This window comes from Micropterus salmoides, unplaced genomic scaffold (assembly GCF_014851395.1).
Source record: "Micropterus salmoides isolate LMB-PRFRI ecotype aquatic unplaced genomic scaffold, ASM1485139v1 Ms_hic_scaffold_11, whole genome shotgun sequence".
NCBI classification, from domain to species: domain Eukaryota; kingdom Metazoa; phylum Chordata; class Actinopteri; order Centrarchiformes; family Centrarchidae; genus Micropterus; species Micropterus salmoides.
The window spans coordinates 12,736,192-12,756,105 of NW_024040152.1; the positions used below are offsets into that span (position 1 = coordinate 12,736,192).

Below are 19,914 nucleotides of genomic sequence, written 5' to 3' on the forward strand. Positions count from 1 at the left end.
CCCTAGCTTTTAACTTCTTATGGATAAGAGCATAAACTGAGAGCATGCTAATCTCAGTGTAAACATGTTCAAGCGTGACATACAGTGCACTCAGAGAGCAGCGGTGGACTCTGGGAAGAACAATTGCTATGGGATCCCAAGTCCTGGCAAGTCTGGCTCTTCACAGATAATTTCCTGGTGGGAAACTCTGAGGGATCGGAGGGTACAGGGGGGTCGGCGTGAGGAGACGAGATGGACGCCTCTGAAATGCTCTTCCTCACTGTATCTAAGAAATGAGATTGAGAAAGGGGCAAAGAGTGACGAATGACACACTTTGCAAAACAAAATTCTAAATGTTTGAGACAGATAACGATTAATCACACAAAGTACAGTATATGGGGTATAAGGGATACAGACAGGCCACTCAAATTTACATGGGTTCAATATCAGCTGGAGGACACAGGAAAAAAAATACACCAATAGTAGTACACAACCACTTTCACTTAATTCCACAGTTTCCACTTATCATATGTCCTCTGGTTGACAGCCAACTGTTAAAAGCCTAAAATGCAAATTGGGATATATCAGGAAGAGAGGAGAAGTGGGTGGAGGAAATTCAAATAGTGCTGTCATGGCGATATCATCCGCCCGCCCCGAGCCGTCAAAACACAGCTATAAGAGTCATCATGGCTGGTCTCTTCACAAAGCGCTTTCGATCTCCCATCTTTTTAATAATGAACCATCTTAGCACCATGATGGCCTTTTAATAATGCACACCCACCAATGACACTCTCATTAGTTTGGGATTGCAGCTGTGGGGGTGTCACCTAGCTAAGGGGACACCAGGGAAATTACGATTCGCCACCAGATTTACAGTGGCTACAATTAACAATTACTGTCGAAGCCCTGCTGCTCTAAAGAGGTGAATTGATATGAATGGGGCTACAGGAGTGTTACGCAACAGGGTGGAATAAGGCAATAATTGGTCATCTGAATGCTGAATAAAGGGGATCCATGTCAATAATCTCCTCCATATGGGATGTAAACAAACTTTGGACCAGTTGATGTTGTTGCACTCATAACACTTAAATAAATTGGCTTACTGAACACACTGAAAACGTGGGCGGTACATACACACATGCGCACACACGTACCTTCAGCAAATAGATGTGATCAAAGACATGAGCAGAATGCACCTATAATAAAAAAAACTTTGAAGACAATAGGCTGCCAAAAAACACAACCACATCCATGCCACCCACATCTCGTCTAATGTTCCAACCTGACCGTGCATATGCACGCACAAACACACCCATACACACAGTGATAGTTGCTGGTATACCAGTGGCTGCTGGTGGTGCTACTGCAGGAGCACTGGGGTAGGCGGAGGTTCTGTTGGGATCCAGCAGAGAGTGGATCCAGTTGGAGGCTCCTTGTCGGAAATCTCTTAGCAGCAGGGCTGTGTCTCTCCTCACCAGACTCAGTGTGCTCACTTTCTCTACCCGCGTCTCTGTCTGCGGCGCGTTGCCTGGAGAAGGAGATGCGGAGGACAGGTTAGTATGGAAAGATGGATGTACAAGAGAGATGAACGTGTTTTTGTTATTCTTGAAGAAGCACGGATGAGTAACAACACAATAATATACAGATTAAAGAAAACCACCGACAGACTGGGTTCAATACAACTACAAATAGTAATACATAGTGATGACAGTAGGAGCGAATAGAAAATGATAAGTGTTTTAGTGTTGCCCTCTTCCTCTTCTACATTAATTAATGAAACATATGAAAAACAATCCATATGCTAATAAGTTTAGTTGTTGTTAGTCAAGGTTTTCCAGACATGATGCAACACGGCTATACTTTCCACTGGAGCAAGTATTTTGGAAAATTAGTATTTTCGTAATGTTTCTTCAGTCTATTGTTAAACATACCACTGAAAGCTTATTTGTAATCGATAAAGATTTATGATTACAATTGTTGTATTATGCACTCTGTGTCCTACATAAAGGAATATAGACAGTGAGATCCAAGATGAGAGCAAAAAGAGTTTTATGATTAATATAAACATTATTACTGTTATAAGACTAAAAGATGGGCTGTGCAGACATTAGCTGAATAATTGATTAGTCGACACAAAATCTATAAAAAATTGTGATAATCAGTTGTTCTAGCTGTTGTCAAGGCTGCTTTCTTTTTTTATCAAATTGAATACTGATACTTAGCTGCTGGTCAGACTTGTTTGAAAACATCACTTTGTGCTTTTTTTTTTTTTTTTTTTAAATAGTGAATATCGTTATGTTAGTTGATCAAATGAAATTATGATAAGGAAAATAACTGTTATAGCCTTGAAAGAAAAAAAAACATCTTTACCTAATAAGTTGATAATTTATGCCACACAAGCAGTTGTCAGCATCATTACTCTGAACAAACCTACAACTACAGTCCAGACCATTTTATTAAGAGTTGAGTATGAATGATGCGAAGCAGCAGACGGCAGAGAAAATCAATCTAAACTAAATTCACAACTTCACACCAAAAAAACCAGACACTCATTCCTACCTGCGTAGGCGCTGAGACACTTTGAGAGCACACTGAGCGGCAGCAGGGGATCCATAAGTGTTAGCAGACGGGAGGGTGATGCGTAGGCGGTCAGCAGGGTAGCCGGGTAGGCTGCCACAATGCCATCTGGCATTCGCACACCAAAGGCAGCAGCGCGCATCGATGTAGTCACACTCAAGTTGCCTCCCGCGCTGTCACCAGCCAGACACACTTTCTCCCCAGTCCAACCTGGAGAGACAAAAATAGGACAGTGTTGATAGAGGTGAAGGAAAAGAGGGGGAAAAAAAAAAAAAAAATCAGTGGGGGAACATAGGGAAGTGGAACACAAAATAAAAAGGAGATACGAAAAAAATAAATCCACTGAGGTAGCAAAAAGCAGTGTGTGACAAGCATCAAGTAACAGTATCCATTGCAGTGCAGTGATGCACTGCTGTATATGTGGCTGCTGTGACTGTCTGCCTCATGGCCGTGATATTGTCTTCTTGTACTACAACACTAGCATATTACACTGCAATCACTGTTAATTTGACACAGTGTGCTTCAGCAGTCGGATGAAACCCAAACCGACCAGATGTCTTTTGTTTTCTGCCTGAATACTGAGCATTACAATTTGTGTGATATTGCCCAACAACGGGTACAGTGCAAGACATCGTGCTGCAGCATAATTACTTTCAAAGTGATGAATGAATCCCTTTGAGAGGTACAGGGAACGTAGCTCACCTACGTTCCCTGACCTACGTTCCCTGGACTTACTGAAGCAGTCTTCAGGACACTTTCACTCTGAAAGGAGTGAGTTTTACCCCTTGTTGTTGTGCCTGCTTGTTAATTCTAATAAACCACATTCTTTTACCTGCCTACTGTTTATATAATTTCACCTGTATATACATTTTCCATGACATTGAAAAGTAAACAGAAAAAGTACAAAGGAGTGAAAAAGCCAGCACTCCGCTATAAATAATGCTGTGTGGTGTGTGTGTACCTAGTAAGTGGTGGTTTCTCAGAGCCCAGCAGTAAGCGTAGAAACACTCCTCCAGGGCTCTTGGGAAGGGAGCTTCAGGGGCCAGAGAATAGTCTACTGACAGGATGGGGACACCAAGGTCCTGGGACCAGCTCTTTAGATAGGGCTGCACATGACAGAAGACAGGGGTATGGAGGGGGTGAATTTATGAATGGAAAAACCCTCAGTTTCACATTGAATATATTATAGGTTGTTAAATTTATGAGAAACAACAGCAGCCACAATAAAACACAGAGGCAGGGAGACAGAGAGATTAAAAAAATGTGTTGAAAGGGATGCGTGGGGGTGAACATTAAGGATAAAAAGTTATGAAAATGATGTGTCCTTCTGATGTCATCTGTCTGCTTTCTGGCTTACTGTCTAGACAAAGGGAGAATGAGCATTGCCCTCACATTCACCTCCATTTCCTTTCTTTTCATACAGTAATAGCAAAGGTGCCCACATGTCCTAGTTTGCTGGGTATAAAAGGAAAAAGACCAAGATAATGGGACAGTGTGGATTTACAGGGATTGTCTACAAAAAACAAACTCAGAATACTCCTAGAATACTGAGTTTTTCTCTTTTTCTAGTTCCTATCAGGTTAAGTTATGGCAACTTAAGGCAAGTACTTTACTTCACAACTGCAATGCGGTGACCTTGAAATGGGAGAGACATCAAAACTTGTCATGCCAAAATATTCTTTCCACAAAGCATTTGTCATGTCCTCCTCCTGTTTATCTTCTCCCAACACGTTTTAGACTAGCTATGACAGGGCTGGCACTGAAAGAGACAGCTCTCCATTCACAATGCTAGGAAAAGCATGTGTGCGTGTGTGCGTGCGCGCACACTTGCATGTATGTCACTTCACCGACCAGTGATTCAGTATGAAAAAAAAAAACAGTAAGCAGCAAAAGTAGCAGCTCCAGCAGTCAGGTGTCTTAACGCCTTCCCTGTCACAATAAATCTTAAGAGTGAGAGCGCTGACAAGTGAGTGTGCATGCAGTTCAAACGCTGTTCAGGTCAGCGTGGGTTTGGACAAATCAGAGGTGTGTTTGTGTGTTTGCAACTGTGTGTGAACAACAGCCATTGCTGACAGGGTACAATGAGTGTCAACATATGCTAGAGTCCGTGTGCAGGTCTGTCAGTCAGACAGTTCATCATCTGCCTGCAAAAAAAAGGAGCAGAGAACTCACAACAAATGGCCCACTGGGCAGAGAAGAGGTACGTGTGTGTGTTTGTGTGTTTTTGATGGGCTGGGACCAAGGCTGGTTAATTTTACATGACTCAGGAAACTCTTTTCGTACACAAAAAAAAAAAATGCCCACACGTATCAATTCATAAGGTCCCAGAACTGGTCTCAAAGCAGGAATTAATGGGAGATGCAGTCCCACTCAATTTTAGACAGACAGAGCAGTTAATCTGCAAGCTTATACCTCTACTGGCAAAACATTTTGTGTGTGTGTGTGTGTGTGTGTGTGTGTGTGTGTGTGTGTGTGTGTGTGTGTGTGTGTGTGTGTGTGTGTGTGTGTGTGTGTGTGTGTTCATGTGATCTTTGCATCATTGGGCACTGAAAGCACCAAAGGCCCCTGCCACTGAAGTACAGACACTTAAGTGAACAAAACAGATTTTTTGAGATATTCGAAAGATTCAGGGAGGATATAATAATAAAAAAGAAGAGCCCAGAAGAAGGAGAGAAGGATAGTCTGACACGTCTTCCATTAGTGCCCGGGGTAATCTTTCTCTGCGGGGTTGTACAGTTCTCCGCTAATTCAACATGACAGCCCTGTTCACCCCCTTCTCTGATTGCTCCCTCACATCCTCTGGTTACTACTCAGCTGCAGATCAAGGATGCCCATGTCCTTGGCGATTTCACAGAGCCCTGTCTTGCAGTTGCTATAAGTAGCCTGAAGCCACATAAAGACTGCACACAGCTACATATGACCAGATCAGTGTACAATGAACAGGGAGAGGTGGGATCACAAAGCTTGTTTAAATAAGCTTTGACATTATGATGAACTAAGCAGGTTGAATGCTTAGTTCATCATAAGGTTGCTTCATTTCATGTACTGTCACTTGTAAACTTAAAATAAAAGAGCAGATTTTCCAGAGCACTGACAAGAAAGATGTGTGTGTGCGCGCTGGTGTCGTGTCTATTTTTCTATGACAGTGATCTAGAAATTAAATCTAGGACACTGGCTCCTCCTCTCTAAGAAAAGATTCTGCTTTGTGTGCATCTTATCAGTAAAGAAGGCATGGAGGGAGGGCTAAGTGTCTCGATTAAGTTTTCAGGGATTAATTACAAAATAAATATCTTAACGTCTCATTACGTGCCATACGATTAGCATAGGAAGGGACTGACAGGTAGCCCCTCTGCTTCTACGCTGTCAACTAGTGTCCTTCTCCTCAACACTTTAATTAGCTGGGGTTCAATTACAATTAGTTTGAGAAAACACAGCCAGAAGTTGATGCATTGAAGGGATGAGAAGGTGAACTTGACCGCTGTGGCGATACTGGCTCAAATCCTGGAAAAACATCATCTGAGCCAGGCGTCTAATGGTGGAGGTGTAGTGTTGTCAGTAGGGCTGGGCGATATGGCCCAACATGTTATCATGATAAAAAATTTCATATAATTTGATATCGATAATTATCACAATAAATGCCAAATCATTATTTGGCTCAAGTTTAAAGGTTCAGTGTGTAATATTTCTGAGGCTCTATCGACAGAAATGCTATATAAAGATCCATTACTATGTTTTCAGCGCTGTGTAAAGACCTTACATAATAAACCATTATGTTGAATATGTACGTTAGAAGAAGATGATGTAGGAATAATATACTGCAGGGGTCGGCAAATAAGTTTTGCATTGGAGCAATATTTTCAACCATTAGATGATGTATGAGAATGTAAGTCATAATATTGACTTGCATTAATATGTTGTTCAGTTAGCTCAGTCACTAAGGACTTGCAGGACTTGTAACCCAACGGTTGAGTCTTCAGTCCCTCCTCAGGGTAACTCCCCCCCCCTCTTCAACAAATGGATTCTGCAGTGAATGTTTCTCACATCACAGCATCTACTGCACTGTTTTTGTTTCGGTGTTTGATCCACATCCATCATCCTACGGACGGTTTTTCATATACCCCAATATCTCCAGGCAGAGAACATTTTAGGGAATCCCGTTTTCTGATGGCTCTTTCAGAGGTATGTCAAGCAGGCTACAGACTCTTTTAATGTCGTTCAGAATTTTTCAAAGTAAAAGCTTAGTTCAACTCCATATAAAGTATTAGAGTAAACAAGCTTCTTGCACTTTTATTTTGTAGGAAAAACCATTAAAGAGGAAGTGATTATGTGAGTAACCGTTGCTGCCATGCTGATCTATTTCAGCACCGCTATCACAGCATAGATTTTTTTTTACTAGGCCTATTTAAAATTATATTTGATTGCAGAGCGCCATAGCGTGCAATCAAATACAATTTTAACAACATCCAACAACATCCTCTTGCTCGTCCCTCTCGCTCTCTCCCTCTCCCTCATAAACACAGCTGCTCGCTGTCAATGTCAGACACCTAGCTTAAAAAAAAAAAAAGTTATTAGCAAGCATGTAAGGAGCCCAGCTAATAAGGAGAGCTAAGTTAATGTTAGAAAACACCGCGGGCCAGATATTATTGTCAATGTTTTAACTTAATTTGTGTGGTTTATAATGTGGTGTAGAAACAATGACAATGATTCACACTCTTGGCTTACATTTTCCATGTTGTCTGTCAGTGGACAAGTCACAACAACATGGTTTTACTGAATAACTAAACTAATAACTAAATATAATTTCTTAATAAATATACCTGAAGAAACCTCATTTCTTACTGGTCACTCTCTGCGGTCTCAGAAGAGACACCTTGTGCGCTGTGTCAGCCACCGTAGCTGTCCTACGCTCTTTGAAAGGTTAGGGGGCAGTGGTAGACTGGACATATGGTTGCAATTCACAACCTTCACCACTAGATGCCACTAAATCTTACACACTGAATCTTTAAAGGCTGACTTTTGTTCCTGAGTGAAAGTGTAATTGTGGTTTTAAACTATTTTTTATGGTCAGACATGACCAACACTTGATGCCAAACAGTGAACCACTTAACAAATCTGAGGTAGAACATTCAAAGCAATTATGATAAAATCTTTTTTCAGTCCCTTTTCCTCAACAAAATAAATATCTTAATAGAAAAAGTGCTAATCTGTCCGTGATTCAAATGAATTAAATCAAACATTTATTGAACATTTATTATATTGTTAATGAGGAAAATTATCATTATTGTTTTATTGCCAAGCTCTAATTGTCAATACTTGGGATATGTAGGTAAAACATAACATATTATACTAACTTTTTCTGCATTTTTGACCATTTATGTCCTGAAAAAGAAAGAAACTACTGGTGTACTGAGCAACAGATGTCGAACAAGTCAGCCAAGGAAAACAACAGTAGTGGATGACAGAAATATTGAGAGAGCTGTGAAGAAAACCCCCAAAACATCAGTAAGTGACATCACCAATGACCTCCACAGTGCAGGGGTGAAGGTATCACAATCCACTGTTCGAAGAAGACTCAGAGAGCAGAAATATAGAGGCCACACCACAAGATGCAAACCACTCATCAGCAGGAAGAATCAGAAGGCTAGACTGAAATTTGCAAAGAAGTACAGAAATGAGCCGCAGAAGTTCTGTACCACAATCTTATGGACTGATGAGACCAAGATTAATCTCTACCAAAGTGATGGAAAGGCCAAAGTGTGGAGAAAGAAAGGAACTGCTTATGATCTGAAGCATACAAGCTCAATTGTGAAGCATGGTGGAGGTAATGTCATGGCTTGGGCGTGCATGGCTGCTTCTGGAACACACTCATTAATATTTATTGATGATGTAACTGATGATAGTAGCAGCAGAATGAATTCAGAAGTGGACAGAAACATTTTGTCTGCCAATTTACGGAGAAATGCATCGAAGCTAATCGGGAGGAAGTTTATTATGCAGCAGGACAATGACCCAAAGCACACTGCCAACAAAACAAAGGACTTCATCAGGGGGAAAAGTGGAAGGTTTTAGACTGGCCAAGTCAATCACCTGACCTTAACCAAGTAGAGCTGCATTTCACCTCTTTAAGAGGAGACTGAAGTGAGAAACACCACAAAACAAACAAGAACTGAAAGAAGCTACGGTAAAAGCCTGGAATAGCATCACAAATGAAGAATGCAACAGTTTGGTGATGTCGATGGGTCGCAGGCTTGAGGTAGTTATTGCAAGCAAAGGTTTATGGCACAAAATATCAAATGTTATTTACTTTAAGATTATTTGTTCCATTACTTTTGCTCACCTAAGAATGCTGTGGTCTAATACAAACAGTGATATGTCAGTTGTTGATGTGAATACTGGGAAATGAGAGCTGAATTTCTGAACTATTGTCACATACTCATCTTTTGATCCTAAACCCAAATGTCTTCAGTGAACAACAAAGGAATTTGCCTTACCGTTCCAATACTTTTGGAGGGGACTGTAGGTCACATACAGACATGAGTCAAAATACTATATGACAAACAATTGTCTTTTGGATTCAGCTTTTCTTGCAAAATATAACTAATCACATTGCTTTTCTGGTCAGAGTAGGAAAAACTTCAGTTGGAGAGCACCATCTCACCTCATGGGACTTGGAGGTCTGGGCCACAAAGCCTCCCCCATGGAAGTGGATTAGGAGGCAGGGAGACGAAGGGAGGCACCTCGTCTTCAGCCCCAGCGATAGTGAGATGGCTCCCCCCTCAGAGCGGGAGAGAGATAGCAGAGCCTCGCTGTCCTGGAGAGAGTGAGACAGACAGGTGGACAAAAAGGAATGAATGATCAAAAGGAGAGAAAAGTTCACAGACAAATAATCACGATCAGCTGTTTTTGTCTAACAGCTCAAAAAAAATTGTTTAAATGACATGATGTAATGAGAGGTTTGCATCACTCCAATAGCTGTCCACAGACTATACATTGCAAACAAAGCCTTGTTTTCATTGTAAATATATTTTCTTGCCAATGTTTGCAACAGGGTTCCATTGAGAGAGGGATTAACTAGCTGTTCTGCAGCAGCTTGCTGCCAGCCTTTCCTGCGCCTGCATGAACGCACACTAATTCCCATTCATTAACAGAAACATGGTGGGGGTAGGGGGGGGGAGTGCTGAGAGGGAGGGTTTCCGCTGATGCAGGCTTGTATTTTGTGACATTAAAAAGGACAATGTTGTTTTGTTGGAGGGTGATTAATGGCTGAAAGTGTTTGTTGATAGCATGTCTGGTTAGATGCCAGGCTACAAAGAAAGGAGGAAAACAAGCTCGGATGGAGAGATTGAGTCTCCTGAGAGAATTAGGAGGGGAAGGCAGAGTAGAAAAGGTGACAGTGATACCTATGACAGAGAAATGGAGAGAGAGATAATGAAGGGGATTAAGTCTATGATGATGAGTCGAAGCTGTCGTTTACTCAAGCAGTTGAGAGAAATAGCAGATATGGTATTACATATTGTTAGAATATTTTAAGAATTTGTATGACCGGTATATGCAAGGTGGTATAAAAAGAGCCAGTGGAGAAAAAACATCAAAAACTAGGTTAAATAATAAACACTAATACTCAGACAGACTACAAGGATGTAGCGTGAGACAAGTAAACACCAAAAATAAGATCTAGTCTAGTTTCGCATTACGTTTGAGATTTTGAAGCTTTTATTTTGCATCCATTGTGCCACTATGGTATAAACAGAACAAGGATGCAAGTACCTGTCCTTCACGTAAGTCATAAGAGATGAGCCTCATCTGAACAGGTGCGGTGCCGATGTGCGCTGATGGTGGAGCTATAGTTACAGATGTCCTGTGGTTGGCCGCCAGGGGAAGGTCAAAGGCCACGGAGGGTACGGAAAGAGCCCGGTTCACCTTAACTTGAGTGGATGTCATACTGGCAAGACTCTGGAGGATGAGAGGTGATGGAGAAAAAGAGAGAAAGAGATTGGCATAGAGAGAGCAAGAATTGAGACAGAAAGGCATAGAGAGAAGAGTGCAAGTTACAGAGCGAGTCAGGTCACTGGAGAGAAAGAGAAACTGGATGAATAAATCATGAACCCCATTGAATAAATCGAATTCCACTCTATTATTACTAGCGGCCTGTAGGCCAAAATGCATAATGATAGAAAGGTACTTTTACCAAAGGAAAGTAAAATATCACTGATACAGTTTTAAAATTAAAAACAGGACAGCACATTTATCTGTGCGCATGGGTTAGTGGTGACAACATGGGTAGATTACAGATGTCAGGAGTGTTTGTGTGTGTGTGTGTGTGTGTGTGTGTGTGTGTGTGTGTGTGTGTGTGTGTGTGGTGTGTGTGTGTGTATAAAATGAAGCATTCACAGTCTACTCACCGACAGGACTTCAGTCTCAGTGATGTTCCAGAAGGCCTTCCAGAAATGGACGTCCAGGTTCTGGGTGATGCGTTCAAATTCTGCCCCCCTTAATTCTGGGTCAATGGCGTACTTCCCTGAAGTAAAGAAAGAGCTGGCTGCTACACCTGTGGAGAGGAGGAAGGACGACACAATGAGGAGGGTATAATAATGCGAAGGAGACACCAGAGATGGGGAAATGCAAGAAAAGGAAGGAAAAGAAGAACATGTATGGTTGAGGAAGAAGTGTAAATGGAGTAGACAAGTTATTGACACACAAAAGACAAAAGCTCAGGAATGAAAACAGTTATTTCATAAAGACAGAAACAGTAGGAAGGAGGACAGGAATGAGGGAATATTAAAATTGAAGTAAGAGACTGGAACCTAGCACATAAAACAACACTAGAAAAGGCAAAAGAAGGGAGTTGGAAAGAAAAAAGGGGAAGAATGAAATAGAGGGCTAACCTCTATTTCGTTCTTCACCTTTTTTCTTTCACAGCAAACCTCAGAGATGTGGCTACAATTGAACGTCAAACTCAGGGTGAATTGGCTTTTATGTACTCACAGCACTATAATCTTATTGCCACACAGCTGTTTCATGTGTACTGTGCTAGTGCTATGTTGAAAAAGAAGCATTTCATTATATTGCATTCCATTTCCACAGTGAATTCAATGTTCTGCAAGAAGTCAGGGATAGACAGTTAAGAAAAGGGGAAGTAACTGCATTTTCAGATAATATTACTACCTCAGACTTAAATCTCTAAACCAAATAACAGACACATGACAGCTAATTCAGCTAACAGTGCTGTGTGTAGAACCATTTAAGATGATAGGAGCTGTAGGACAGAAGCAACTTCTTTATATTGGCTTATAGCCTCGCTACAGAGGACTATGATGAAGGGGTCCTAGTACACTCACCATATGGTGCAATACCTCCTGCCTCCACTGTGGTGCAGCACAGAGCACAAAAAACCACAAGCGTCAAACAGTTTTTTGGAATGTTAAATATTTACATATTTAGGAGTTGTGCTTGTGTGCAATGTGAAAATGTGTATATGATGGTGCATGTTCTTCTATCTCTGCCTCTGTACATAACTGTGTGCATGTTCAAAACATTCTGAAATATGGAAGCACACCAGCTAGCCCTCGAGATTCCAGAGGATGAAAGAGCATCTACAATCCAAACACACAACATCAAAAGGTACACAGTCAGGGGCCAAGGAGCAATGTAGAAGACACGTGGGGATGAGTACAATCTATGAATGAGAATCAAGTGGCTGGATGATGAGAGGGCACAGCTGCAGACAAGACGATGCTGACCTATTCCTGACTGATGCCGTTTGTAGTTTTCTCCAAAGGCCACAAGGCCGATAGCGATGGTCTGGAGACAGGGCCGAATGCCTGGAGTGAACTGGAGGGCGGAGGGAGGAAAGGACAAAAACAAGAGACAGGCTTCATATCCATTATCCCTGGTCCATTTAAAACAAGAAATAAACTACAATTAAAACTGCAACCATTCAACTAGAGAAAGTGCAACATAGATGATAGATATCAGAATAGCAAATGAGTCTTAGCCATTATAAATTGATGCAGACAGTCATCATTTTTTCCCTTTAGTTTGATTTTGCTCTCTGTCCGCTGAGGGTTCAGCCTCTCTAATGAAGCTCAACTAAGAACAGAGACTATGGCTGTAAAAAGGAGCATTCTCTCTGCCCACCCAAACCCTTTACTTGCTTTATTTAATCTGCAGAGTTGAGCAGCAGGAACAGTTTGTAGCTCTGTATTTCTTTCCTGGCTTTTACATACTACATTTCTCACTGCTATTGCTCTCTTTTCATAGTCAGTGCCTCTAGTCGGAGATATCAGTAGTTTGATTGATAGGCTATGGGAGACTTATGTGGGGAGCTTATTCTGTACATGATATGTCCTAATTTAATAACAAATATAAAGAAATGTAGCTAGAAGCTGTAAAATGTAACATGGACAGGAACAAGTAAGAGTACCTTTGCCAGAAGTGTAGATGTGCGTACATTCAGTTGATTGTATGTGTCGAGTGAGGATTGGTGCGTTTGAGGTTGTTTTTTTAATTACCTTTTCTCTGTATTGCAGTGAGATGTTTTATTGTAGGACATCAATATCCTTCTAACACCCTGATTACCTACAACAGGTATTTCCCATTCTTTCTTCCGGTGCAGCTACTTCTAACCCTACCCTTTCTTCACTTTTCCTATATTTTATCTTTCGCACTGCTTATACCTGTGCCACGCAGCTCATCTCACCTGAAAGCCAAGGCATCGGCCATAGAAGCACCCCTTGTGCATGGATGAGTATTCGCGGACAAAGCTCTCGCTGAGGCCATTTTCATCCTGGAAAAAAAGGTTGCCATGGCTGTTGTCATGAAGCATGCGCTGAGCCAGATAGAGCAGGGCGCGCAACTGGCACAGAGCGCTGCAGTAGGCCTCCATCTCCCCCGCATTGTGTGCTACTCGAAAGAAGATGCTGCGACGGTTGGCAGTGATGTAGCGCCCCTTCTGGATGATGTGAAGAAGACAGCAGCGTACCACCTAGAAAAGTAAAAGGAATGTCTCAAGAAAAGTTTTGGGGGAAATAGATGTGTCTTATTTCAAATTGTGATATCTACCACGCCACCTTCTCCATACACCATATTAAAATCAGCGTACCTGCCTAAAAAGCAAGGTCTATTAAATTAATTTTTTTTGGGGTAATTACAGATGTTTTACAAAATGATGTGTGAACTTTGGGCTATTTCTACTATAAAAAAAATGGTAGAAATAGCATTTTGCGTTATAACAAATCAATTTATTTTTCCTATAATTGTGCAATCATTAAAAGGTACATGTCTTTTCGGTATGCTTAAATTGTAATTGAAATTTGCGTGGTAAGCTGAAGGGGGGAAAGCAATGAATTGTAGCATTTCTGAATGCTAACATGTGAAAAGCTTGCTGCTTCACTGGGGTGTTACAGATTAGTTGGAGTAGCACTGTGGGAACAAGACGGATTATAAATGTGGAAATCGAGAGGCTAGAAAACAGAGCAGCATTAAAGTGTTCCTCTGCTAGACTCATTCAGTTGTGGTGGGCTGCAGCCACTGAAGGTCATGAAGTTTCATCAATAACTGTGGGAGATAAAGTACAGTGGGTATAGTAGGCGTAGATAATCTGCAGCTGGAGGAATTTATCTAACCTGATTTGCAACATAAAATCAATCTGTAAAACAAATGGACTGACCTTGAAACAAAGCAATTTCAAGGCAAAGAGGGGCTGGTGAGCAGTTTCTCACAGTGTGGAGAGAATATTGATAAGAATGTATTACGGTAGGTGGGCTTATTATTCTCCAAGCTGCACTGGGTTGAAAGGAGAACACGGACACAGATCTATGACTTCACTCATATACAAAGACTTCAAAACATCACACAGCCTACCTTGACCAGTGAGCGATAGCCATTAGCAGGTATGTGTGGGTCAAAGTCAAAATGATGGTAAACTGAAGCAAAGCCGGAAATAACAGGCTCAAGACCACGGGCGTGTTCCTTGATCAACTTCATGGCATCCACCAACCGCCGCGCAGCATCACCCTGTGGCCCCTTTGCTCCTCCTGAATAGAAAGTGGCATTCTCCTCGCACACGCTGTACACGGCCGCAAACACTGCCTTGGTGTCCATCACTAGGAGCAGCGAGACAGAGAAACAAGAAACAGAAATCAGTTGTATGTAGGCAACGGTGCTTGTGCATACTAATATTTCCAACAATTATTAATGTAATTTGTTCTGTATTCTAGTGGGGAAATTCTCTTTTCATTAGGCAGATGATAAATGACATACAGGCGTATATCCTAATACCAATCAGTGATCTCCATATTAATTGTGCCACCTAGCTGACCCCAGTGCATACTTCATTTGTAAAGAAAAAAATATTGTACCATTATTTTCTGTAGTTGTTAAAACTTGACTGTCTGCTGGTGTCTGGTCCTGCAAGAATAAAAAGAAGCACCCTGATTCCTATTCTGCGTCGGCCCACTCTTGTTATCAGCATGTAGACACTGTACCAGGTGAGGTATCATTGGATATATCCTACATAATGTTCTCTTACTCGTATTAACTAATACCCCATAGTTTGGCGCATAGGAGCCCATTGATTGAAACGTGTTAAGGAGCCTTAAAATTAAATGATGTAAATCCAGGCTAAGCAGCCATAATCCACCGAGATCTGGGCAGACATGCGTTGAACAGGAGGAGAAGGCAGAGGCCCTTTGCTAACGTCATGCTGCTGGGAACAAACGCAGATTAGTCAGATACTGAAAACAACACATAAACACACTCACATAAGAGTCCCAAAGGGAGGTATACAGCGGACACCACACAGCTGAGTGTGTTTATCAAGCGTGCCCATGTCCCTGCCCTAATGCAGCATAACAAAGATCCAGCGCTATGTCCCTGTTGGATTCCCACTGTTGGTCTGTGCACTTCTCCAAAGTCACCTGAGAACAGTTTCCACAACACCTAAGTCTGGGAACTAGCTGGTACTTCATGTATAAGGTGACTGGCATGCTGAGAGACAGGGGAAAGAGGAGACGGCACTCTGGACACACAGAGAATAAAACAAAAGGAACAGAGCCAGCAGTGCTTCCCTGACAGATAGAATAATTTCTTTGTAACGGATGGGTGTTAACCAGTTACCTTGCAGGACTGAAGCACATTTAGCGGTTACAAATAATGATGAGTTCAAAATTACTCTTCAAGAAAGACTACGCTGTATTAAATCATCTTTATTTAAATCATGTATACCGAATTAACATCCCAAAAGACATCGGCCGCCCCTGGAATTGCCACAAACCCATCCTCAAACTTTTGCAATTAAAATTTCACCAAAGGCTAGTGCAATAAAGCAATCCAGAAAAATAATTCCTCACAGATCCCCGAAGCAACATTGTGGGATGTGGCGCGGAGGTTGCCTATGCATGTTATAATGTGAAATATTGTTTTAAGGGTCAAAGAAAAAAATGGAGTCCTCATTGCACAATTATTCTGCTATTCCCTGCCATTCAGGAGGAGTAATGGGACAGGCGATTTCAGTTTGCAGGGAGGAATCGCAACCCTCTGACATCTGGGAAGAGACATTTATCAGCTGGATGACTTCTAGCACACACATACACTGCATGAAACATCTCTTCAGCCTTCTCTTTTTCTTGTCTTCTTCTTTGCCTCTCCTTTCTTTTTCAGGGAGAGCATGACGGCCCTCTATAGGCAAATTTTTTACATATTGGATGCCAAGTTTAGCAAGGGATAATCGCATCCTGTCACAAAGATTTCCTCCAAAATGTTTTGGACATGACTAAACTTAACACTGTCCACTTTGGCATTTAGCGCTTTGCTTACTGGCTTAGATTATGCTAAAAATGAATGGGACATATAACCTTACCCTATCGGCTTCTTCCATCCAGCACTGAAAAACATACCTCATCTGAATACACCCAACTTCAAATGCAAATGTTACAGAGCTGGGCCTTGTGACATTCCAGATATCAATGACCTATCAGAAATATAAAAATACACTTATATATATCCCCCATTTGTTTATGCCACAAGCCAAATTGTTATAATTATCTGCAAAGCAGAAACCCTATGTGTAAACTGTGTTTAATGTTACCATCAAGCCCATGGTGAATGTTCCATTGAATTTAGGAGATATTTGTTGGCCCCTGGGGTTTAGAGATAGACTGAAACAAATCTGCAGAGCCAAATGAGCAGACTACATGGAGCAGCACTGCAGAGGGTATCTGTTTTTCATTACAATATCATGTTCTATGTATTCCAGCTAAGCTTAATAACGTAGCTAGGGGCCTAATTTCACATCGATTCAATGTGAAAGGAATTCCTTCCATGACTACAAGGGAAACTCCACAATAAAACAAAATCTGCATTGTGCTACTGATATTAGACAGTGAGGTTATGATCTACAAATATAGCCAACTGTCTTAAACTGCCTCTGAGCATCAAGACTTAAATTTGTGATCTCTGGGGACACTTTTTTCCATTTTATTAATTGACATCAACACCCTGGGCTGGGCTCAATTATTTTTTCCACATCCAAATTACATTTCTTGGAATTCAGAGCTTATAACTGTAAAAATTTACAAAAAAATTACATTGTAATTGTATTTCCTTAATTTAATGTCTTTGGAAGAACTTTAGGATTTGTCACTGCATGACAACATCCCTATAGTTTGTATTTCAGCAGTTCACCTTAGAGAGACTTCCCAACAAAACAGAGCTGCACAGGATTATGGTGAATAATGAGAATTACATTTTTGGGTGGATGTTATCTTTCCTCAAGTCTCAAAGGTTGCAGAGGTGGGGCAGAAGAGAAGGATCAGGGAGTCAGAAAACATGAGTAAATTTGACACACACACACATATGTAATTCTTGGAGTGTTGTTCCATGTTAGGATTTGGATAAGAACAAGCGGAGTCTGCAACAATTGCAAATTTTCTGAACCTGACAACATCGGAAACAGTTACTTCATGTGAAACAACTCATTACATCAGCAGAAAACTGGAAACACCAGTTGTCAAGAGATGCACACAAAGAACATCTGAAAATACACTATCACAACCACAATCAGCAGTGTGGCCTTAGGTGAACACAAGCAGTCTCCAGAATGCCGAGCTGCAGGACCAGTTGAAGCAGTCAAACCAGTCTGGGCGAGGAGCCAAAATTAAAATTACGTTTCTTAATTACAGCAGGGGATACGACTCTCTCAACTGGGCAAGCCAATAGGCCGACTGAGTAAGCTAGGCGTGAACTTTACGCACACCTGGTTCAGAATAAGCTGCTCTAAGACTTGCTTAATGATAATGAAGTCAGCGCACATTACACCCCACGATAACTGCAGGGAGTATATCCTATGCAAATACAACGCAAATGAACACAGTTATGTGCACCAGTACAACCTTACTGAGAGCTCACTCAAAACGTGCCATGGCCCAGTGAAGACTTTATCTGACATAATGCCTCAAACTGAGAAACAATTAAGCTGCCACTACACTAACGCCAGGATAGCTGTCAATCTATCATCTATGGGAGTCACTAGAGGAAAAACATGACTCACCTGCTTGCTTTATCGCTTCCGCCTTTGGTGCATCAGCAAATATTCTACATATCTAAGATACTCTAGCTATGTCAGTAACAATGTTAACTATGTTTCAGCATTATCACATTCTGTGTTACTGACACTTGTGGCCACTCTAAGCCCACTGCAGCCATTAAGTTGCACCTGTTCTCTCCACATTAAAGATGGATGAGAGTGAGCATTAATAAATCATGTAGAACAACCAACACCATTGACTTTACAGACATACAAAGACTCCTGCTGGGCCCACATTCATTGTGAATTGAGTGTATACTAAATACAGGCTGCTTCTGGTATAGCACACAACTGATGGTATAAACTGCTGAAAAGCTGGAAGAGAAAAAAGTTTTTTTTTACCGGTGTCTGAGTTCAAGGCTCTGTCTCTGTTTGCCTCCTCTCTTCCACGAAAGCAATGGGAAAAAGAGAGAGATAGGATGAGATAAAGAGAGGGAGGGAGGTGTGGCAAAGAGGAAAGAGATAGGGTTTTTTTTCGATTGGTTTTGTTCTCGCTCTTGCTGTCTGTCGCTCTCTGGTCTTTACGATGTGGCTCTTCCCTCGTCAGCCTCTGTACGTCAGCCTGTCACAATCAATTCTACTCACATGCAATGTGTTGTCCTTTCTTCTCTGCTCATCCCTCCCATGCTTCTTTTTAAAAAAAAAAAAGGGTAGGGAAGCTACAGACAACCCCGGCCCAGTTAACTTTCTCCCTGTGACAGTGTGAGGCTATTTTGCTATTGGCTATTCAGCTTGCAACTCCCTGTGACCTTCAACCTAATTGGCAGGTAGACAGATAATGTCAGGAAGATGATAACAATACTGTTATACATCATATTATTCCATCTTGAGTGCTTCATTCCATAGTTAATAAGGTCAAAAAACACAGGTAAACAAACAGAAGTAAATGAATAAATCATCAATTAATCTACTCATTGAAAGTTGATCAAATATAGTAAAATATAAAATCATCAACGCATTAGTTATCAGAGCCCACAATGTCTTAAAATTCCTTATTTTGCCTGAACAACAGTCAAAAAACAAAAAAAGGTTTGTAAATAATAATAAACTAAGAACTACGAATAGAAATTCTATCCTCACGTACTGCTGTATCCAGTCCAGCAGATGTGTGGAAAATCCATTTAATATTAGATAATCAAAATTGCCACTGTTCAATCAACTAATTGTTTCATTGCTAATCACTATGTTTATATTTTTCCATCCATCAAGGTCGGTTATCTTTTGTGTTTTCAACAGCATTTACGTAGCACCTTTGAACATATATTTGTTGTTTGTGTATGCAGCAGAAATGTGCTGTATGTGCCAACTGTTGAGAAATATTAATGTTTGGCAGGCAATGAACATGGACAACACGTGCACAACCAAATAGATGGGTGAAGATGTAATACGGGGAAAATCTATTCCAGGAGAAAATATGACCTTAGCTTTGCCTTCTTGCCTGAAATCAGAGATGACAGTTCCATGACTCAAAGGAACTCAGACATGATCCCTCACCCACAGAGACACACAACATACCCAGAAACACTGACACAGAGGGAAATGTTTGTGGTTTTGGTTGTTTTTGTTATTAAATACACCAAGAGGGTTTATTTCAGGAATGACATTTTGACATGTCACAATAGGAAATGCACAGGGGGAAATAATAAAATGAACGATGGCTGACTTACTTCAGTTTCAGGGTCATGGTAGGCCTGGACCATAAAACAATAACTATCGCAATATAATTTTTTTCAAATGTTCAATAAATGTTTGACTTTATTCACTTGAATCATACA

The 19,914-nt window shown here is 41.1% G+C and overlaps 1 protein-coding gene across 4 annotated transcripts in view; it reads right to left on the bottom strand.

The window, feature by feature from the left end:
- lipeb (lipase, hormone-sensitive b) overlaps window positions 1-19,914 on the bottom strand; it is a 29,687-nt gene that overhangs the window by 6,396 nt on the left and 3,377 nt on the right. For 2 of the 4 annotated variants that reach the window (XM_038710962.1, XM_038710964.1), the window contains exons 2-11: window positions 14,419-14,660; window positions 13,256-13,540; window positions 12,297-12,387; window positions 10,959-11,104; window positions 10,324-10,509; window positions 9,215-9,367; window positions 3,518-3,662; window positions 2,539-2,766; window positions 1,322-1,507; window positions 84-265 (exon numbers count right to left, since the gene is read on the bottom strand). In XM_038710962.1, coding sequence (XP_038566890.1) covers window positions 84-265; window positions 1,322-1,507; window positions 2,539-2,766; window positions 3,518-3,662; window positions 9,215-9,367; window positions 10,324-10,509; window positions 10,959-11,104; window positions 12,297-12,387; window positions 13,256-13,540; window positions 14,419-14,660 — 1,844 coding nt within the window. Of the gene's footprint in view, window positions 1-83; window positions 266-1,321; window positions 1,508-2,538; window positions 2,767-3,517; window positions 3,663-9,214; window positions 9,368-10,323; window positions 10,510-10,958; window positions 11,105-12,296; window positions 12,388-13,255; window positions 13,541-14,418; window positions 14,661-14,915; window positions 14,965-18,481; window positions 18,628-19,914 lie in introns of those variants that run through there. The other 2 variants (XM_038710963.1, XM_038710965.1) reach the window with 2 other exon arrangements.